The sequence below is a fragment of the Harmonia axyridis genome, chromosome 1 (assembly GCF_914767665.1).
Source record: "Harmonia axyridis chromosome 1, icHarAxyr1.1, whole genome shotgun sequence".
Lineage (NCBI taxonomy): Eukaryota > Metazoa > Arthropoda > Insecta > Coleoptera > Coccinellidae > Harmonia > Harmonia axyridis.
This window is the reverse complement of record NC_059501.1, coordinates 62,399,098-62,419,645: the sequence shown is the minus strand read 5'-3', so window position 1 is coordinate 62,419,645 and position 20,548 is coordinate 62,399,098. Positions and strand designations below refer to the sequence as shown.

The following is a 20,548-nucleotide window of genomic DNA, read 5'->3' as shown; positions in this document are numbered from 1 at the left end:
GCAATGCATGGTCTTTAGAAACTGATAGCAATAAATTTGGGTCACGAGGATGAAACTTCAACTCATTGATTGCATGTCCATGTCCTATATAATTTCTTATACGACACATAGTGGCTGGATTGAGAATACGAATAACTCCTCGAGACCCTGCTACTGATAGTAGAGGTTTTCCTTGTTCATCATCATAGGTCCATGCACAAGTATAATAATTCTCATCCAGATCAGGATAGCAGCAAAAATTTTAGGCTGTCCTTCTTTGAGGTGATGGTTAAATTGAGCTCCAAATAAGGGTTGACCATGATCCTTTTTAATACTGCAATGGAATGTGTACAATGGTTTTGGAGGTTTGTTGATATTCAATTTCTTCTTTCGTTTCTTCCCTCTCTTCGAGGGTTTATTTGTTGGTGTAGCACTCCTAGATGTAGTGTCGGTGATAGAATAACTTCCAACGCTAGAAGTTTCATCCGCCTCATCTCCAGATTCTTCAGTAACGTTGTGGGAAATTGATGAGGTATCATTTCCATTCATTGCTTTGGCTTTTTTTTCATTTTATATAGTTATGAAATGATCAACAAATCTTTTCATTTTACCATTTGTTTGAACCAAAACAAAAATTAACCTCGAAAACTTCCATATATCATCATTGCTATCCATACTAGTAGTAAAATCTGCAAGATCTTCGTAATCTGAATAAATCATTTTCGGTCTTGATTGAATTAATAATAATAGTCGAATGATGTTTTTTAGATTGATTGTGATATTTGTAAAAGCGTCTTTTAATTTTTTTGTTTTCCAACTGAAAAAAAAATGAAAAATCAGATGACATTGAAATAAATACAAAAAAATTAAAGCATCATCATCATCCTTCTTTATACTATGCTTGTATCTAGTAGATACAAGAACTCAATCTAGATACAAGAATCTACTCTCGCGAATTACCTTTGACAGCTCTGTTAGCTAAATACAAAAATATTTGAAAGAATATTCCAATCAGCATTCGAAAAAAAGTCAGAATTATTAATCCAAAAAAACTAATTAAAACATTATGGTAAATATGAAAAATTCGTTGAAATTGAAAAAAAAATTATTTAATACATTCTTCTAGTAATCCAGATTACTCAGAAAAAATAGAAAATGCCTCCTCTCAATATTTGCCGCCCCTCTAGTTCTTTTGCTGAGTTTCGCTCAAAAAAAGGGGGTAAATAATCGGAAGATGCGGATGAACCATTATTTTAAATTCGAATGCGCCCACGCTCAAAACTAGTTGATTTGATATGAAATATCATATCATCATCAATAATTTGGTTGAAAGTTCGTTATTATAACCTCTTTTTCCCACATTGCAGATATGAGTCAACGTTGTAAAAGTTGTAAAAAAATTGTTTTCGATTAACCTCCAAGAAAAAAAAATGTCTAGTCCCTTCTTTAGCGCGATTTTTGTAAGTATAACTTTGGATACCAAGTATCCAATGAATGTATACGATACAAAATACTCGTTAGTATCAGACACTCAAAAGTATCCGAGTTGCACATCTCTAATCATAGTCGAGCCTGGTTCGTCACTACGTAACTCAGAAGAAAGATATCTTCACATTGTATTCATGGACTCGACCCTCAACTTCCTCTAGCGACAGAGAAATTCCCAAAAGTAACGAACTAAAACCATCGGAGAATAACTGAGCCCTTCAGGTAGAAAAGGAATCAGAAAGAGAAAGCGCAGATCAGAAAAGAATGAAAATATGTAGTCAAGTCACTTTCAGTGATTCACTGACCAAAATGGTCATTTTTACTCGTAATTAGTACAGGGTAGATCTCCTCAAAATAAAATTATATTTTCGTTTTCGACAAAAGTTTCCACGATTCCCGTAAAAGTACCACCTCAATAGTATTCATTTTTTGAATTAATTCTTTCATCTTGATTTATGGTTCCAAAAAAAATATTTTTTCAAATTACAAAATATATAAATGCAAAAACTTTATATTAACAAGTCAAGGTTCATGATACTAATTTTTTTATGGGAATATAGTCTTACTAGTCGATATTTTTCAAAAATAATGATAAAATTTCTAAAATTCCTGGAATCAATGTGCTTAAGAATATATTATTAACGGAACTGACGAAAAAGAAATAAGAATTTTATATATAACATGCGTGATATTCGAGAAAGAATATTATCAAAAAGAATATCGAAAACAAAATGAGCAAAACGTGCAGTCAGTAGATTATGTACTCCTAATAATTAACTCGCCTATTATGCACTTGAAGGCCTCACATATATCTATGTACAGTTATGTAGTCTCCAAGGACTCAATTGGCGAATGAATGAGGACGAAATAGTTTTAATATAAGAGTTAAAAAAATTATATAAAATGTTCAAACAATATTCAACACATCGGTAAGTCTGGCGTCTTATATTTTCTATATATTATGTGAAAAAAGATTGTCATACTACTAACAAGTTACCAGTTATTACCTATGTGAAGTTGAAGAAAATTGAACTAAAAATCAAACAGAAGGAATTTTAAAAAAACGTAAATTGAAAAAGTTATCTCATTCAAATAAAATATTCTCTAAAAATAAGACTCACCTCAGTATAGATAGAATTTCACACTGACTTTCGAAATGACCCACAGTCTATATAGACTGTGGGTCATTTCGAAATCTACATTTAGGTAAATAGCATCTTTCGATGCTATATATAGCATGGAAAGCAAAAACGGGAATATTAACATAATAATTCATGCCCCACCCCACCCCACTCTTCGTGTTTCTGATTGGCTCCTCGCATAAGGAACCCCTTTCTGGCTCCCCACTGAAATTATTCAGATTATTTCTGATGAAGCAAGTCGAATTCTGAGCAATAAAATTTGTTCAAATTAAAGATTCATCATTTCATTTTTATTTTATATTGGATATCAAATGAAGAATTCATTATTCCGAAATATTTCACTATTATGGGTTCCTGCATATTATGAAGCATGTGGAATTTATTGATATTTGAAATTTTATTCGTACATGCCGAGTTCGAGTCAGATTAATTATTTCAATGATCCAGGTTTTCAGGTTCAAAATATCACACTGTATTTCAGTGCCGTATCTAGGGCGTGGCAAAGGTGGCACTGCCACGGGCGCAAGGCCCATAGGGGCGCCCAAAAATATCAAAAAAAAAAAAATTGGAGCTCCAGGCGAAATAAAAATAACTCGGTTTTCATGTATATATACGCCTAGCAACGAGCGATGCCGAGGAATTTGAAAACATTCAAACTATTGCTAGCCTTCCATAGAATTTGCCTACTAAGCTTAAAATAATATCTAGATCAATAAAACTTCAATTAAAGGGAAGAAATAATATAAGTATGGCTTAATTCAAGCGTGCCGTAATCTAGTCATAAATATATCTGTTGAGCGTCGACATAAACAAAGGTCCGCATTCAGATCATAAATATTACGGTTGAGCGTCGCTTTGCCGTTACAGAATCCCACCACAGGTATTTACTTGGGTTTAGGAGAAGTACAGATTTCTATACTTTGAACTTGAATTTGCTAGAAACCCAGAATAATCATGTTTATCAGTTTTTATTGCTCTGAGACTGAAAAAACTGAAAAAATTTGATTATAAAAATATGACAATATTTTCGGAGAAACCAGGAGTTTGGACTTTCTAAAAATTGCGAACGTTTTTACATTCATCATCAGATAACAGTATTAGCTGTTCGTTAAATAGATCTGTTGAATAGTTATGCATATTTTTTTGCTAGATATCAACGAAGATCCAGTACAGACATAGGTTGAATATTCGAATGAGTATTAACTGAATAAACAGTTATCATATCATGAGAGCATAGACAATATTCGATTGAACACCGAGTCATGAATGTAGTAGTAGAACTCATGAGTTCTCGGTATTCTGAGGGGCAAAAAATTTCGGAATAGGTTGATTAATTAGTTTGAATAGAGCCTAAAATTATGCCATAATAATTGTTTCCATATTCATATGAGATTTTCACATTTCACGTTCTGACGGAATGGCATGAATGCAGTAGAAGTACTCATGAGAACTCGGTAATCTGAGGAGCAAAAAATTTCGGAATGGGGTAATTAATTAGTTTGAATGGAGCCTAATATTATGCCGTAATAATTGTTTCCATATTCATATGAGATTTGCATTTTTCACATACTGACGGAATTGGACGAATGCAGTAGAAGTACTCACGAGTTCTCGGTAATTTGAGGAGCAAAAAATTTCGGAATAGGGTAATTGATTAGTTTGAATAGAGCCTAAAATTATGCCGTAATAATTTTTCCCATATTCATATGAGATTTGCATTTTTCACGTACTGATGGAATTGGATGAATGAAGTAGTGGAACTGATGAGATCTCGGTAATCTGAGGGGCAAAAAATTTCGGAATAAGGTAATTAATTAGTTTGTATAGAGCCTAAAATTATGCAGTAATAATTTTTTCCATATTCATATGAGATTTGCATTTTTCACGTACTGACGGAATTGGATGAATGCAGTAGAAGTTCTCACGAGTTCTCGGTAATTTGAAAAACAAAAAATTTCGGAATAGAGTAATTAATTAGCTTGAATAGAGCCTAAAATTATTATGATATTCAAATTATTCTGAGGTCTATATTTATGATTGGGTTCTGCTAGCTTAACCGTAAAGCTAGCAGAACTCAGGGTTTTTAAAAAAAAAACGAATATTCAGAAATTTGGTAATGGGTTCAAACGTGAGCCTAAAAAGAGCCTAAAATTATGGTGTTATCAGATTTTCCATAAGATATCGATTAGCTTGGTGGTTCTGCTAGCTTAACGTTAAGCTAGCAGAACCCGCGATTTCTCCGAAAATTAAGGAGCAAAAAATTTTTGAATAGGGTAATAAATTAGCCTAAAATGAGCCTAAAATAATGGCCAAAAAAAAAATCGAAAATTCGAAAGTGGTTCTGCTAGCTTAACGGGGGTTCGACTTATGAAGTTTCAGCAAATCTTGGTTATTTTGTGAGCTTGTAGATGACTCTGGTTGGGCGTTTGCATTATGCATTTCTAGTTGCAAACTTTTACTAGAGATATCTTCAGGTCATAAAATTTGCGGCGATATAAAAATTGAATCATCATTATCTCTATTCTTCTCATACTCGAAACATGTACGCCGGATTCTCCCCATGTTTTGCTTATTTTTGCTATGCTTTTATTCGGGTTATTTTGTGGTTGCGTTTCATTCTCAATTAATTGGGACTCTAGCTTTTGTAGTTTTTTTATTAAAGATATATCCTTTTTAGAATTTCGATTTTGTCATTCAATTCATAAATCAGTATATCCTTTTGTTCAATAATAATTTTTTGATGATTGTACTCACTTTCTGTCTCCTCCGTAATTAGGGGGCGGTTTTCTATACTGTCATCCCGAATTTCATTTGTCTCGGCCACCTCAGAGCCGCTCCCATCCGCTGCCTGGGATTTATCAAAAAGGGACTCGTTCAATTTGGCAATTCTCAGTTTCAATTTATTAATTTCCTCGTCCTTTACCTTACACTCACCTTCTTGGACCTATAAGAAGTACTTTTACAGAAAGGGAAGGTCACGGTAGGGACTGGGATATAAAAATATAGGATATCGAACAATTTATCGATCTGAGAAAACGAATCGAACCCAACATCCAGGATCAAGTAAATCGTTTTATTGGGGACACGCCCTAAGAACACAGACGCACCGCGGGCGGTATGGGAATTCCAAACGTGAGATTCAGCCTAAAGAAATGTAAACAAACGCTAATACTGATAAGGGAGTTTAGCGCAACGTATTCAAGAAGTAGAATAAAATTGAAACACAGGCAAATACAAACTCTTAAATGAGCAAATGAAAAGATCTTCTAGAGATCAGTTGTGTTTTACCAGAGTTATAGCACTCAACTCGCACAGCAACACATACAAACACATACTTCCACGTCGAGTTGACATTAGTTCTGGAGTAAAGAAGCGGGCACCCTTCCAGAAAAAATTCACCCTGTAGATTTGCGCATTCAAAATTAGCATATCACATGATGAAAACTTTGAATTGGAATATCTATGCCAATTCAAGTCAAATATCTAGTGAAGGGGAGGTGCCATGGAAGAAAAACTTAAACTTTGCACCTATATCTCAAAAACAAAGCGTTTGCGGACTCATGTTTTAGGATTTTTTTTCATGAAATGATCCAAGAAATCTGTCATTTTCATTTGCACCTCCAATTTAGGTACACCCTGTAGATATAGTCAATTCAAAACTGATGTCTTCACAAATAAATTGCAATTCGAATGAAACACAATGAATTGTAAAACACAGACCAGACAATTTTTAATGCTAATTATTCAGTTCAGTTCTTTGATAACTACCTACATTATTGAAATGTTGTGACGAGAATGGCAAAATGATACAAAAAAGCGAAAACAACTGGTAAGTGTATACCGATGACGAATACAAAAATCACAGATGGCAAATAAGGGGCCGATGCCGAGAGAGCGAATAGATAATAAACATCGGACACAGACGAGCTCGTAGTGCAATAAAAGTACTCATCTTTAAAGAGATGATAAACCGATAAAACGTAAAGGGCTCCGATTTTTTACTGACGTGTCGATTTCAAAGGGAAGTAAAATGATTATTGGTTCATTTTATGGAAAAATTTTTTCGTTCTTCGTCTTTCCGAGATTTCTCAAATTTCATATTTTGGAAATCTTTATGGGGTAATTACTCCCAATACCCCCATTTCTACGCCCTTGATCGTTCTCTACTTGAAATATATTCTACAAATCACTAGAGAATTTATACTCATATCCAATATTAAGATATTATAAGAATAATAATAAAGGACTTCATTGGCACAGGGCACAGGAAGAAAAATATACATAAATAAAACAAGTTTGTTTAATATTCCTGTAAAAAGTAGAAAACGCCGGTGGGGGAAATGGAACAGGTCCTTCATTGAAGCCATTAATATTTTTGGATTAGTTCCAATTTACATTCCATAGGTAATACCTCAAAGTCTAGAGCTTAACTCCTACAGAGATTCATTGGAACAAAAAAAAAATCTCTTACAGGTTTTCTGCTATTTAGAATTATTTTTTCAGAGCTCTTCTCCTTTTCTAAATAGAACATTCAAAAATACTCTGATGTGACCAGAAAATGCACCTTTCAAAGGTTATACATAACGGCCCTCACACAATAGAATATATTGCTTAAAAATGGTGTTGAACACCCTGTATTTCGCTTATGCCTCGAAAACGAGGTATATGTCATACGGCAAAAATAATTCTCTGGGTGTCATCTATGCGATTATATAATATGTTTTTCCAGTTTATAACAAAACACCCTGTGTATTTATATATATTCAAGTAAACCATAAAACGCAGGTAAATAAGCGCTTGTTGTATTATTTATTACTTTCATACTGAAATTTGAAAGTCCAATATCTCGTCAAAACTCTGTGCCTTATACCTGAAAGTTTGTCGGTTACCCAAAGTGAAAAGTAAAATGGTAAAAACGAGCCCCAATAGCAGCTTAGGGATCAGAAATATAGTAAACCTTCGTTATTCTTACTGAAACTTCGTTTTCACAATGTTTATGTTATGGTAACTATTTAAATGACATAGTTACATTTTCTCTAAATGGTTTCAATTTATGACGGTTCTTAGGTGGGTATACAACTTAACTTACCTTTCGGGTTTTTGTCCTCAGAAGTTTGTAACGGCCAAACTTTCAAAACTTCTGATTGGCCGAATTCAAAATTTTTCCCCATCTATGGTTATCTGATTTGTGTCAGTTGTGGTACTTCAACCAGTTGAAGTTATTTCAGTTGTTTCGGCAAGTTGCGTTCAGTTTTAGACTTTCTGACGAAGTGGTTTTCTTTTCGGTCTTGGTATTGCCGAGTTTAATCGAATTGTGAGTATCTCCATATCCATATATTTTCAATGGTATTGTGTGAAAGATAATGAAGGGTTTTCCAATGAAGGGTTTCATTTTGATATCGAAAAAAAAAAATTATTCAAGAGAAATCAATGTTTATTTCATTGTAGCGAAGAGAGTATGGAAAACGATATCGGCTAAATGGCAGCCACGGCTACGATTGCAGCGCCATATCCTCTTCATGAAATTTTTATGATCAATTCGCATTTGAGGCTGCATGATTATGATTAATGATAATTTTTATTCCTCGATGTATGTACAGGGTGGGCAAATTTCGATGTTTTAGCACTACAACTTTTAAACCAGAGGAGATAGACAAAATCTGATACCCACTTCTAGGTCTCTTTTTTTGAGAAACTAACAAGGGTAGTATTCATTTTTGGCCACCTTCTTTTGTTTTCGAGTTATAAGCGAAAATTGGAAGAATGGCGATATCGAAAAACATCTATATCTCCGCTAATACTGATAATAGAGCTCTGAAATTAAAACATTATACAGGCACTTTTTTACGTGGAATCCAGTGGCGTGCTCGTCTTTTCAAAAGGGTTTTTAATTGCGAAGGTATGACCCGAAGTTATGTTTTTTCAAATGGGAACACTAGATTTCTGTGCTATTTTTTGAAAGCTTAATTTTTCCTGATTTCCAAAATATATAACATTATATGGTTCGTATCAATATAAATAATAGAAATTGGTCAAAAACCTTTTTTTACCTAAGATTCTCCTTATTTCTATGGTTTCAACTGTTGACGAGCACAGAAAAATTGAGCTTCCTATAACAAGAGTAATGTCCTTTCATCAATCTGATCATTTCTATGCTTTTTACTAATTTATACAAAATTCGAATCTAGGTATATTTTATAAATTTTATATCTAAAAATAGATTCGGAAATAACGAAAAGATCTACAGGATCGATTGTTTCAATCGAAAGAGCTGTAATGAGATGAATGCATCAGATTATTTTCATAGGTCTCCAGAATGAATACGCACAAGTATAGTTTATTCAAAGTCACTTGAACTATTCCATAAAAACTCTTGGCCATAGATGTCCCTTTGAAGTGGATACCGCGATCTGCAAAATACCGGGGTTTATCTAAAAGTATTGTTAGGCAATAAATTCACTGGGCCCAAAGGAATTTCTGGAAACTTGGACAAACCTTGTATAATTGAAATATTCATCTTCCTCCAAGTGACTCTGGATATACTATACCAATCCATTTCAAATAGCACATGAAACAATGCATATATGATTGAACAATTTAATTACGAAGGGAATTAGTAAAAACCATAGAAAAAATCAGATTAACGGAAGGACACTTCTCTTGTTATAGGAAGCTCAATTTTTCCGTGCTCGTCAACAGTTGAAACCATAGAAATAATGAGAATCTTAGGTAAAAAAAGGTTTTTGACCACTTTCTATTATTTATATTGATACGAACCATATGATGTTATATATTTTTGAAATCAGGAAAAATTAAGCTTTCAAAAAATAGCACAGAAATCTAGTGTTCCCATTTGAAAAAACATAACTTTGGGTCATAGCTTCGTAATTAAGAACTCTTTTGAAAAGACGAGCACGCCACTGGATTCCACGTAAAAAAGTGCCTTTATAATGTTTTAATTTCAGATACTGTTTAGAAATTTGGGAGTCGAAAAGGCGAAACTATATTTTTTCTTGGAAGGAAAAAAATATTATGCATTTTTCGATACTCCTCACCTGTTGAAATCTATCCGTAACAATTTTTTGCATAATAATTTTATGTTAAATGGACAGTACATATGCTTTTCTGATATAAAAAAAGTATATGATATCGATAAAAAGAGTAGTACGGGAAAATCTTTATTAAAATTGACGGATAAACATCTCAATCCTAACTGTTTCCAAAAAATGAACGTGAAGTTAGCAGCACAGTTATTGAGTCACAGTGTTTATGCTGCTATAATGACAGCCCTAAGAACTGGAGAACTAGTATAGAATCGAATATTTTGATTCTACACACTGCAAAACGAAACTCAGCTCAACTGCTGAGCTGGGCTGAGGTTTACATTTGCACATGCTGAGCGCATATCCGTTATATGAAAACAAAAGCCTGAAATTTGTTTGGAATCTTTTTACGGGCTTAACGGCCCAAACTGAATATATAACGAAACCGGTCCAGAAGTTCAGTTGCAAGAATTTGAATTCACAGACTGATACACATACATGCAAGTTATTGGTGTGAAATGCATTTTGAAAGAAAAAATTGTAATTCGCACACCTACAATTTATTTCTTCCTAAAAGTGATCGCAAAACTTTATCTTCAGTGGACTATGAAGAAAATACCATTTCTAAAAACTAGTAATATATGTAGGTACCTAATCGTGATAGGTATTCAAAATACGTATGTACTCATTACTCACATGCATTGAATGGTTTTTGAATGGTTGAGTTGGTTTTTCAAACGAAAAACCCCGCATTCCAATTTTTCCGCCACATGTTCTCAATAATAATAAATTGCATGCATAATGGAGCCTAAAATTATTACCATTCCATAAGATATCGATTAGCTTGGTGGTTCTGCTAGCTTAACGTTAAGCTAGCAGAACCCGCGATTTCTCCGACAATTAAGGAGCAAAAAATTTTTGAATAGGGTAATAAATTAGCCTAAAATGAGCCTAAAATTATGGCCAAGAAAAAAATCGAAAATTCGAAAGTGGTTCTGTTAGCTTAACCGGGGTATAAGACCCAAGGCCCGAAATCCGACTCAACGGTTACTCGAGGTACCGAAATAAACCACAAGGAGTTATTGTAAAGGGCTCTAGAAGAACAGATGGCGAAGTTCAAGATTTTTGTAGCTCCAGATCAACAATATGGCTCTACATTGGTAAAGTGGAACTTCATACTACCGAAGAATCTATACACAAACATCTTAGTAAGATATTTCCAGACCGTGTTTTCACCGTTGAGGCTCAACCAACAAAAGCTGACTCAAAGAGTATGGCCTTCAAGGTGGGAGGAGACAGTGATTTGCAGGATGCGCTTTATAAAATTTATAACTGGCCAGAAGTAGTAACAATCACTAATCAGACGATATACATTTTTTCGAGGAAGAAACAATCATGGGGGAGCCCATGGCCGGGGGAAAGTAAACGATCGCGGTTGTGAATTTGAATCTTCAGTCACTGGAAAACAAAATTGATGGTATTAAGTATTTCTTGGAGACACAGCATGTTTTACAGAACACTGGCTTTCATATGACATACTTTCGAAAGTCAATTTGGGAAACTACAATGTAGCCAGCTCATATTGCCGACAATCCTCACGGCATGGGGGCACAGCAGTTGTCCTCAGGAATGGTATTGTATATAAGGAGTGGAAGAGGTGAAGAACAAGTCAGTGGAGAAACAAATAGAACTTTCGGGAATCAGAATCAAGAAAATGAAGGTAATTGTTGTTTCAGTCTACAGACCTCCATCTGGAATCCACTGAGGTGCTGATGGGGTTGCTGGAGTCGTTGCAAGAAGCATATCCTGCGGACCAGCTGATTCTCTCTGGCGATTTCAATATTGACTTCGAAAAGAAATCCAGAGAACAATAGCAGTTGGTTGAGGCTGTCGGGATGTTCGGTTTGAGGAGGATGTTTTCTGAGCCCTCTAGAGTTGCAGGTATATCAGTCTAGACATCCGAATTCCCATATTCTCAACCGTCTCGGTTAGATTTTTTAAAACTTCCAAAATCTACTAAAAATTACTGAAATCTACTGAAATCTACCAAAGGATTTCTTCCTACTAAAAACTCCATGAAAATGCGAAAATCTACTAAAAAAGTAGATTTCTACTAAATCTGGTCATACTGGTTAGTACGCAAATTCTAGGAAAGGCTGGTAATATTTTAAATATTTCCAGATTTCTCGGCATCGCTCGTTGCGAGGCGTATATAGATATACATGAAAACCTTTCGACTTATTTCGCCTGGTGCTCCACAATTTTTTTTAAAATATTTTTGGGTGCCCCTGAGGACCTTGCGCCTATGGCAAGTGCCATCTTTGCCACGCTCTAGATACGGCCCTGGTTTTAGTATCGGGTCTTAACCACAGTTCCAACCGACTGAATGAATTTTAATCAGTTCAAACAGACTGTAACAGATATAATAGAAAGAAGACATTCATTATTTAATTATTCCGACTATTCAAATATAAATTAGGAAAAATGGTTCAAAAATCAATCAATATTCTTATAAATGAGCTGCGACTCGCCTAAGAAATTCTACTATATCTTAAACGATTCTAACAAACAGAGTGCATTTATTATTTTGGCAATTACAATTATTTTTATCCCCGTAATATCTTTCAACATTTACTAATATTCAGTTAATTTTAAATTGTTATGCTTCATATTCTATTACAACTTAAACTGATTATAGAATAGGTAATGGTCTCGTCAGTCGTCAGAGATCTAGCAAGTGCAGTAATTAAGATAAAACGAAGAACGTTACTTTGATGTTGAAATTAACCGATTATTTAAGTTGAAAATTATTCAGACTGATTTTTCAGAATATGAACAGTAAAATTTCCAAAGCGATTCAACAATTTTTTTAAATATTGGAATGCAAATGTAAAAATAGTTTCAATATAAAATAAATAGGTTTTAAGGGAAGCTTTAAGTTGGCAAATAGAAAAAAAAATGATTCATACAACAAATCAATCGTTAAGGAACAAACACGTAATTTTTTGCGCGTTCAATCTAGGAAAAAATATGAAACAATTCTGGAGATAAAAATTATACGAAAAATTCGATTGGACTGAAACTTAGTTGTAAAATAACAAAGTATACTAGGCAAAATTCAAAATTTAAGAAACTTTTCAATAGATTTCGATTAAATTTTCTGTGTGGGTATACAACGGGTAGGTACATACCAGATTTACAAAATGCTATTCAAATTTTTGCGAATGCTATTAAAAATTCACACAAAAAACTGATGTTAAGATCTAATAAAAAAAGATCAAGCTTTTGAAGCATGTGTTTCTTATTTTCATCTTATTCTTATTTTCTTAAAAGTAATATTGAGAACTATTCAAAAACTTCTACTTTGACAAAATAATCTGTTTAGAGTAATTAGCTTTAATGAAGTAATTATTTCGCCTGGTCCTATTTATCTAAATAGTGTAAGATATTGCAACAAATATTTACCACCAATTGAGCATCTACTGGGGACAAAAGAAGAGGGGATGAATATTATAGTTTCTTCTCAATATTGAGGGGACTGGTATAAAGGTTCTCTTCACTTCTTATCTTCAGTTAAGATTTTGAAAATCTTCCGATCAACAGATCGGAAGATTTTCAAAATCTTATTCTCATCTTATTATTTTCGTGATATAAGGTACTAGATACTACTGAGTTACTAGAGTTACAAGTTACAAGTGTTTTTGGTTATTGTTTTTGAGCTCCATTACCGATAGCCATGACGATCGGAAAGTTTTGGAAGAAAAAGAAGGGCTTCTTCGCGAAGGGATTGGTGAGTATTAATTCATTGGAACAAAAACAAAAGTTATTCTCCTATTCCTTATAAACACTTTTTCAAAAGTTTGTGTTATAAGAGCCAAAAAACGTACTGTGAAGTGGTTTTAAGAGATAGTGGAACCATAGCGCCACAAAATTTAAAAGTTTTTTCTCATGTTTAAACTAAAGTCTTTGAAAATTTTCGACTAATTCTAAAAATACTTCAAAACAGGGAAAAGTGTTCAGCTTATACATCCTGTATAAGCGACAATATTTCTAGAACTACAGAATAAGAGAATAAAGAGATATTTATCTATTACTGCCAATGGATTTCAATCCTGAATTAGATAATAATTTGTCTATTACAGGATTTTAATTTATGGGATGTCCTCAAATTGGTTATCTTAAGAGAGAGAGAGAGATCTTAAAATATCTCCGACCTAAAAAAAATGAGTGTCACATTTTCGGGCTTGATTTTTAAGAAAATTAATATGGTAAAAACCGATACCTTATAGTTTCAACTTTTTTCAAGTTATAAAAGAAAATTAGAAAATGGCATGAATGAGTTCTCATAACTTCTTTATTGTTGGTTCTAAACGCACTTTTTTCAGTAGACTCCATTGGTGTAATCATTTGTTTTTATTGAAATTAGTTTTGAAATTATATTACAAACTTGTGTTAAATCCGGAGACCTTGGTGGCAACTGAATATTTTATATTATCTAAAGTTCACAGATTAACATAGATAGGCATTTGGTTGATGTGCCGTGTGAAACTGAAACTTTTTATTATTTTTATAAATTAATAAGAAATTTATATATCATGTTATATATTTTTGGAGAGGAAAACAGCGATTTTATTTGTTACTGAAATTTTTATAATTTACATTTTTGAAAAGTTTGTATTATAACTTTGAAACTAATTGCAAAAAAAAGCAAATGGATTCTCGGAATAAAATGTCTGTTTCATGATTATAGTACCAGTAACAAAGAAGTTATGAGAACTTTTCATTTTATGTCATTTTCCAGTTATCTTTTATAGCTTGAAAGTAGTTGCAATTATAAGGTATCGATTTCACCAAATGAATTCTGCCAAAAATCGAGCCAGAAAATGTGCCATTCATTATTTTTTCTATAGCTCAAAGGGATTCTGACACTAGACCACGAATTTGGGACACCCAATACATTTTCATCATAGTTGAGTATCGAGAGAAAAAATATCGGAATTACCAAATGTATTCATTCATCGAAAGATTTTTTCGAAATATTTAATTATGAAAATGCATGTTCCCAAACTCAATACCAGTATCTTACTATCACTTGCTAATATTGTTTATTTGTTTCTCATTTGTAAACGTCAGTTTCCAAAAACACAATATTAATCAAGAAAGTTTATTTTATCAAGTCACTAACTTGTAAAACTGACAGTTAACTTGCAAAATTTTTACAAGTTAGTAGTATTATTTACATTAGAAAATTTTGTTTTATCGTCATATAACGTATTTTTCCATATCTTCTACATCATTCATGTTTAAGGAGAGAATTTCGTCACATCGACAACATACCTTGGCCTTTTTTGGCGTATAACGCTCATTTTTTCGTTTCAGAAACGCTATTATCTTTTGAAATCTGCAAATGACAACTAAACGTCATATTTTTCAATGAATTTTTTAAGGAAAACAAACCTGCGAACAGGGGCATTTTCTTTCATTTCCAAGCAGCTTTTCAGCATAGACCATTTTGCCCATAAAGTATTAGGGCTGAATCTAGCTGATAGTTGATTCAAGTAGACCAACAAAACATCTTCAGTTACCCCAATCACACTATTTTTGTTTTGCCACTTTTTGAAGTCGTCGTATTCTCGCTCGTACCTTGAAGCTGATTTTGCAGGTAATGAACTTGAAGCTACACTACTGGCTGCCTCAATAATTTCTTTTGATACATTCATTCTCGCTTTCGCCAAAACAAATGTAAAGAAAAATAAACAGACATGTTCATGACAACGCTTCCATAGCTTACATAGACTTATATAAATATATGTCTATGATAGCTTACGACATTTGAGACAAATTATTGGGATTTTTTTGGAATTTATCTAACCTTTTTACAAATGAGAAACAAATAAAATATAAAACAATACACGCAAGGTAACGGGTTTTACTGGCTCAAGGAGGTAACTGACTCGCCTGCGGCTCGTCAATTATATCCTCCGTTCGCCAGTAAAAACCCTCTTACCTTGCTAGTAATGTTATATACTATTATTCGTTTAGTGCAGTGCCTGTCTTGTATAATAGAACTTATGGTATGCATAATATTGTTTGCTTCATTTCTTAGATAAGGGTTTGGTATTTTAGCATGTAGATACCATATCTCTTCAAATTTAACCAGTGAAGGATTAACCAGCCTTGTAGGCTGGAGCCTACTAAGCAGATTCCAGACGGAGGCAAATTTCGCTCAAAAAAATAGTTTTTGACTTATAGAAATCCATAAAATATTATTATTCGCCCAACGGTGCTCCAATGACGAAATATTACTCATAATATGCCAAAAATATGATGAAATATACAGGGTGTTTCCTAAACATGCGGCAAAAATTCAGGGGGTTGTTCCTTGGACTATTTTAAGCATGTTTTGTCCTTGGATGATTTTTGAAAAACCTCTTTGTTTCGAAGATACAGGGCGAACAACATTTTTCATATTTTTAAAATTAATAATAGTTTAAATAAAAATGCGTACCGCACTGTGTTTACTAAGTAGGTACAATTTATTTTTAAATTTATTTAACAATGGCTATGGGGCCATCTAAAATCATTAGTTTATACCACTCCAGTAGAAAATGTGGAAGACTTGCGAAATCGGATCATTGCTGGGTGTAACTTAATAAGAAATGATCCTGGTGTTTTTGAAAGGGTTCGGCAGTCAATGAGGAGAAGATTGGATGCTTGTATGCTGGCTAGAGGTGGTCATTTTCAACAGTTTTTGTAGGTTGAGTTGAATTTTCATGTAATTTTTCATAATAAAATGTTATTATCTGAAATTTTGTTTCCCCTATATCTTCGAAACAAATAGGTTTTTCAAAAATCATCAAAGGACAAAATATTCTTAGAATAGTCCAAGGAACAACCCCCTGAATTTTTGCCGCATGTTTAGGAAACACCCTGTATAATGTTAATTCCCAGTACTGGCTAAATAAAATTGAAATTTTTCCGTCAATTAGCTGTAGGTGCTTTTGGATATAAAAGATATTTGAAATTTACCCCTTTGATTAACCAATGAAAATTAATTTTTTCCCTTCAATTATCTATAAAATTTGACGATATTTAATTGAACGTAAATAAGTTGCTTACGATCAATTAAATATCGTAAAATGATATAGATAATTGAAGGGAAAAAATTAATTTTCATTGGTTAATCAAAGGGGTAATTAGTTTGAATAGAGCCTAAAATTATGCCGTAATAATTTTTTCCATTTTCATATGAGATTTGCATTTTTCACATACTGACGGAATTGGATGAATGCAGTAGAAGTTCTCACGAGTTCTCGGTAATTTGGAGAGCAAAAAATTTCGGAATAGGGTAATTAATTAGTTTGAATAGAGCCTAAAATTATGCAGTAATAATTTTTTCCATATTCATATGAGATTTGCATTTTTCACGTACTGACGGAATCGGATGAATGCAGTAGAAGTTCTCACGAGTTCTCGGTAATTTGGAGAGCAAAAAATTTCGGAATAGGGTAATTAATTAGCTTGAATAGAGCCTAAAATTATTATGATATTCAAATTATTCTGAGGTCTTCATTTACGATTGGGTTCTGCTAGCTCAACCGTAAAGCTAGCAGAACCCAGGGTTTTCTTAAAAAAACGTATATTCAGAAATTTGTTAATGGGTTCAAACGTGAGCCTAAATAGAGCCTAAAATTATGGTGTAATCAGATTTTCCATAAGATATCGATTAGCTTGGTGGTTCTGCTAGCTTAACGTTAAGCTAGCAGAACCCGCGATTTCTCCGACAATTAAGGAGCAAAAAATTTTTGAATAGGGTAATAAATTAGCCTAAAATTATGGCAAAAAAAAAATCGAAAATTCGAAAGTGGTTCTGCTAGCTTAACGGGGGTGCCTTCAGGACCAGCCAACCGGATCATAAAATACCATTTGGTACCTATTTTGCTCACTCTCAATTGAGCGGTAGTTTTTCTATAGAATTTAACATGTACTTGGGTAAATATCTTATTTTCTCCTTTCTTGTTTTATAAGAATAAGGTTAAAACCAGAAATCATGGTTCTGCAGTTTTTGCCCATTCTTATATTTCTTGAGAAGGATGAGAAAGAAATTGTGAAATGAAATTGTTTCTCGTATATTTTCCATTCCTCTGAGGAATCAACAAACTGATTGAATAATTGAAAAAAAAACTAATACTTGAAATATCCAGAAGCTATTTCAGATGCGCAATAAAAAAGAACCCTTTTTTAGTAAAACTTTAGAAATGTAATAATTTTCTCGAACAAAAGGCAGTGGTGTAGAATAAGAATAGAAAAACTATCAGATCGCTCCCCTAATTTCTAAAAAGTTTCTGATTAGTAGGTACTTAATAAAACTATGTTTATAGTTGTGAGTTTTGACTGATCATGTTTTTTCAAATTAGAGGAAATAACGACGATATTTTGTATCTGATAATGGGGTGTCTCATGCATCGTTGTTGCTCATCGTTACGGAGGCTTTGAAAAAACATTCAACTATAGGCATAGTTTGTGATTTATCAAGTACTAATCAGAAACTGTTTAGAAATTTGGGAGTCGAAAAGGCGAAACCATATTTTTTCTTGGAAGGAAAAAAATATTATGCATTTTTCGATACTCCTCACCTGTTGAAATCTATCCGTAACAATTTTTTGCATAATAATTTTATGTTAAATGGACAGTACATATGCTTTTCTGATATAAAAAAAGTATATGATATCGATAAAAAGAGTAGTACGGGAAAATCTTTATTGAAATTGACGGATAAACATCTCAATCCTAACTGTTTCCAAAAAATGAACGTGAAGTTAGCAGCACAGTTATTGAGTCACAGTGTTTATGCTGCTATAATGACAGCCCTAAGAACTGGAGAACTAGTATAGAATCGAATATTTTGATTCTACACACTGCAAAACGAAACTCAGCTCAACTGCTGAGCTGGGCTGAGGTTTACATTTGCACATGCTGAGCGCATATCCGTTATATGAAAACAAAAGCCTGAAATTTGTTTGGAAACTTTTTACGGGCTTACGGCCCAAACTGAATATATAACGAAACCGGTCCAGAAGTTCAGTTGCAAGAATTTGAAGTCCCAGACTGATACACATACATGCAAGTTGTTGGTGTGAAATGCATTTTGAAAGAAAAAATTGTAATTCGCACACCTACAATTTATTTCTTCCTAAAAGTGATCGCAAAACTTCCTTTATCTTCAGTGGACTATGAAGAAAATACCATTTCTAAAAACTAGTAATATATGTAGGTACCTAATCGTGATAGGTATTCAAAATACGTATGTACTCATTACTCACATGCATTGAATGGTTTTTGAATGGTTGAGTTGGTTTTTCAAACGAAAAACCCCGCATTCCAATTTTTCCGCCACATGTTCTCAATAATAATAAATTGCAGAGATTTCATTTCTCATCGAACATATTGCTCTCGAGGACAAGGGATCTAAGCGGTCATGCCTTATTGAATTTTGCATTGTTATTGAGACACACTTTCTTGATTATTCAATGCACTTCAAGTTATTGATTGAATTCTTCTCCACCCAAATTTATACCTACTGGTACCATTTTATCGTGGCAATATCTAATAGTAGGTTCAAATATCAATTTATACAAATGAATTATCACTTATCGCATCTTGCAAGACCTAATCATGATATAAAGATTATAAATAGAATTCTAACTAATTCTCTTATTTTTCGGTTTGATAGTACTGGAACATTGAAGAGGATGAAAAAAGTAAGGATATTAGAACCGAGAACAGCGCAGAATCTTAGTATACTTCTAAGAGGTTCACTGAAGCACATTGATTACGATGAAATTAAGAACTTCATACTGCGATGCGATGATAAGGTTCTTACTGGAACAATCGTGGATCAGCTTATACAGGTGAGTGCCAGAATTCCGAATCTGTTACTTTTTTATACCTAGTTTATTTCGAATAGAATAAGAAATTGGAACATAGTAGAATCATATTTTATGTAGAAATATAATAATAATTACTAATAACAGATATGTTTCAAGCTTTCGATTTTCAATAAAATACTCACCTCGAAACTTACACTCAGTATTGTTTTTCTAGTTTATTACTGAAAATTCAATTTATTCTGAGTTACCGAAACTGATTCTTCGTTATTTAAATTTAATTGATGTACTGGAAATATAGTCCGGTCTTCAGTAATCCGGATAATTGTAGGATATATTAGGCCAATTGAAAAGCCCCCGGTCTGACACACAGATGGCGGTGCTAGTATTAAATCCATATGGTTTTTAGTTAGTACCAACTTTCAAATGATACAGCAGTCCGACAATTAGTTTGTGAGAGATTGCGTTGTGAGTTTAGCTACTTTTGTTATTTGAAAAAAGATGGAAACAAATAATGTTGATAAAATATTGCTTTTTGAAGGGAAAAAAACAGTTGAAGCAAAATCTTAGCTTGATGAAGAGTTTCTGGGGTCTGCACCAAGAAAATCAACCATCATTGCTAACTTTAAACGTGGTGAAATGAGTACCAAAGACGGCGAACGCAGTAGACACCAAAAACAGGCTGTCACCGAGGAAAAAATCAAAAAAGTTCACAAAATAATTTTGAATGATCGTAAAGTGAAGTTGATCGAGATAGCAGACATTGTGAAGATATCATCCGAACGTGTACATCATATAATTCACGAATATTTGTTCATGAGAAAGCTGTGTGCAAAATAGGTACCGCGCGAGCTCACAATCGATCAAAAGCAACAACGTGTTAATTATTCTGAGCAGTGTTTATAGCTGTTTAAGTGCAATAAATCTGAATTTTTGCGTCAATATTTGACAATGGATGAAACATGGCTCCATCATTTCACTCCGGAGTCCAATTGACAGTTAACTGAGT

General features: G+C 33.3%; 2 protein-coding genes across 2 annotated transcripts in view; one reads left to right on the top strand and one right to left on the bottom strand.

The window, feature by feature from the left end:
- The window catches only part of LOC123688841 (protein diaphanous-like), a 39,250-nt gene that overhangs the window by 16,809 nt on the left and 1,893 nt on the right, over positions 1–20,548 (top strand). The window contains exon 4 of the mRNA XM_045627567.1: positions 19,386–19,563. Coding sequence (XP_045483523.1) covers positions 19,405–19,563 — 159 coding nt within the window. The 5' untranslated portion in view covers positions 19,386–19,404. The remainder of the gene's footprint in view (positions 1–19,385; positions 19,564–20,548) is intronic.
- Positions 20–791, bottom strand: LOC123688842 (polycomb protein EED-like). The gene has a single exon (XM_045627568.1). It carries the CDS (start codon positions 526–528, stop codon positions 151–153), a length of 378 nt encoding a protein of 125 aa, XP_045483524.1. The 5' UTR covers positions 529–791; the 3' UTR covers positions 20–150.

Excerpts from the sequence above, each read along its gene's own strand:
- LOC123688842 (XM_045627568.1), bottom strand. The coding sequence starts at position 528 with ATGAATGGAAATGATACCTCATCAATTTCCCACAACGTTACTGAAGAA.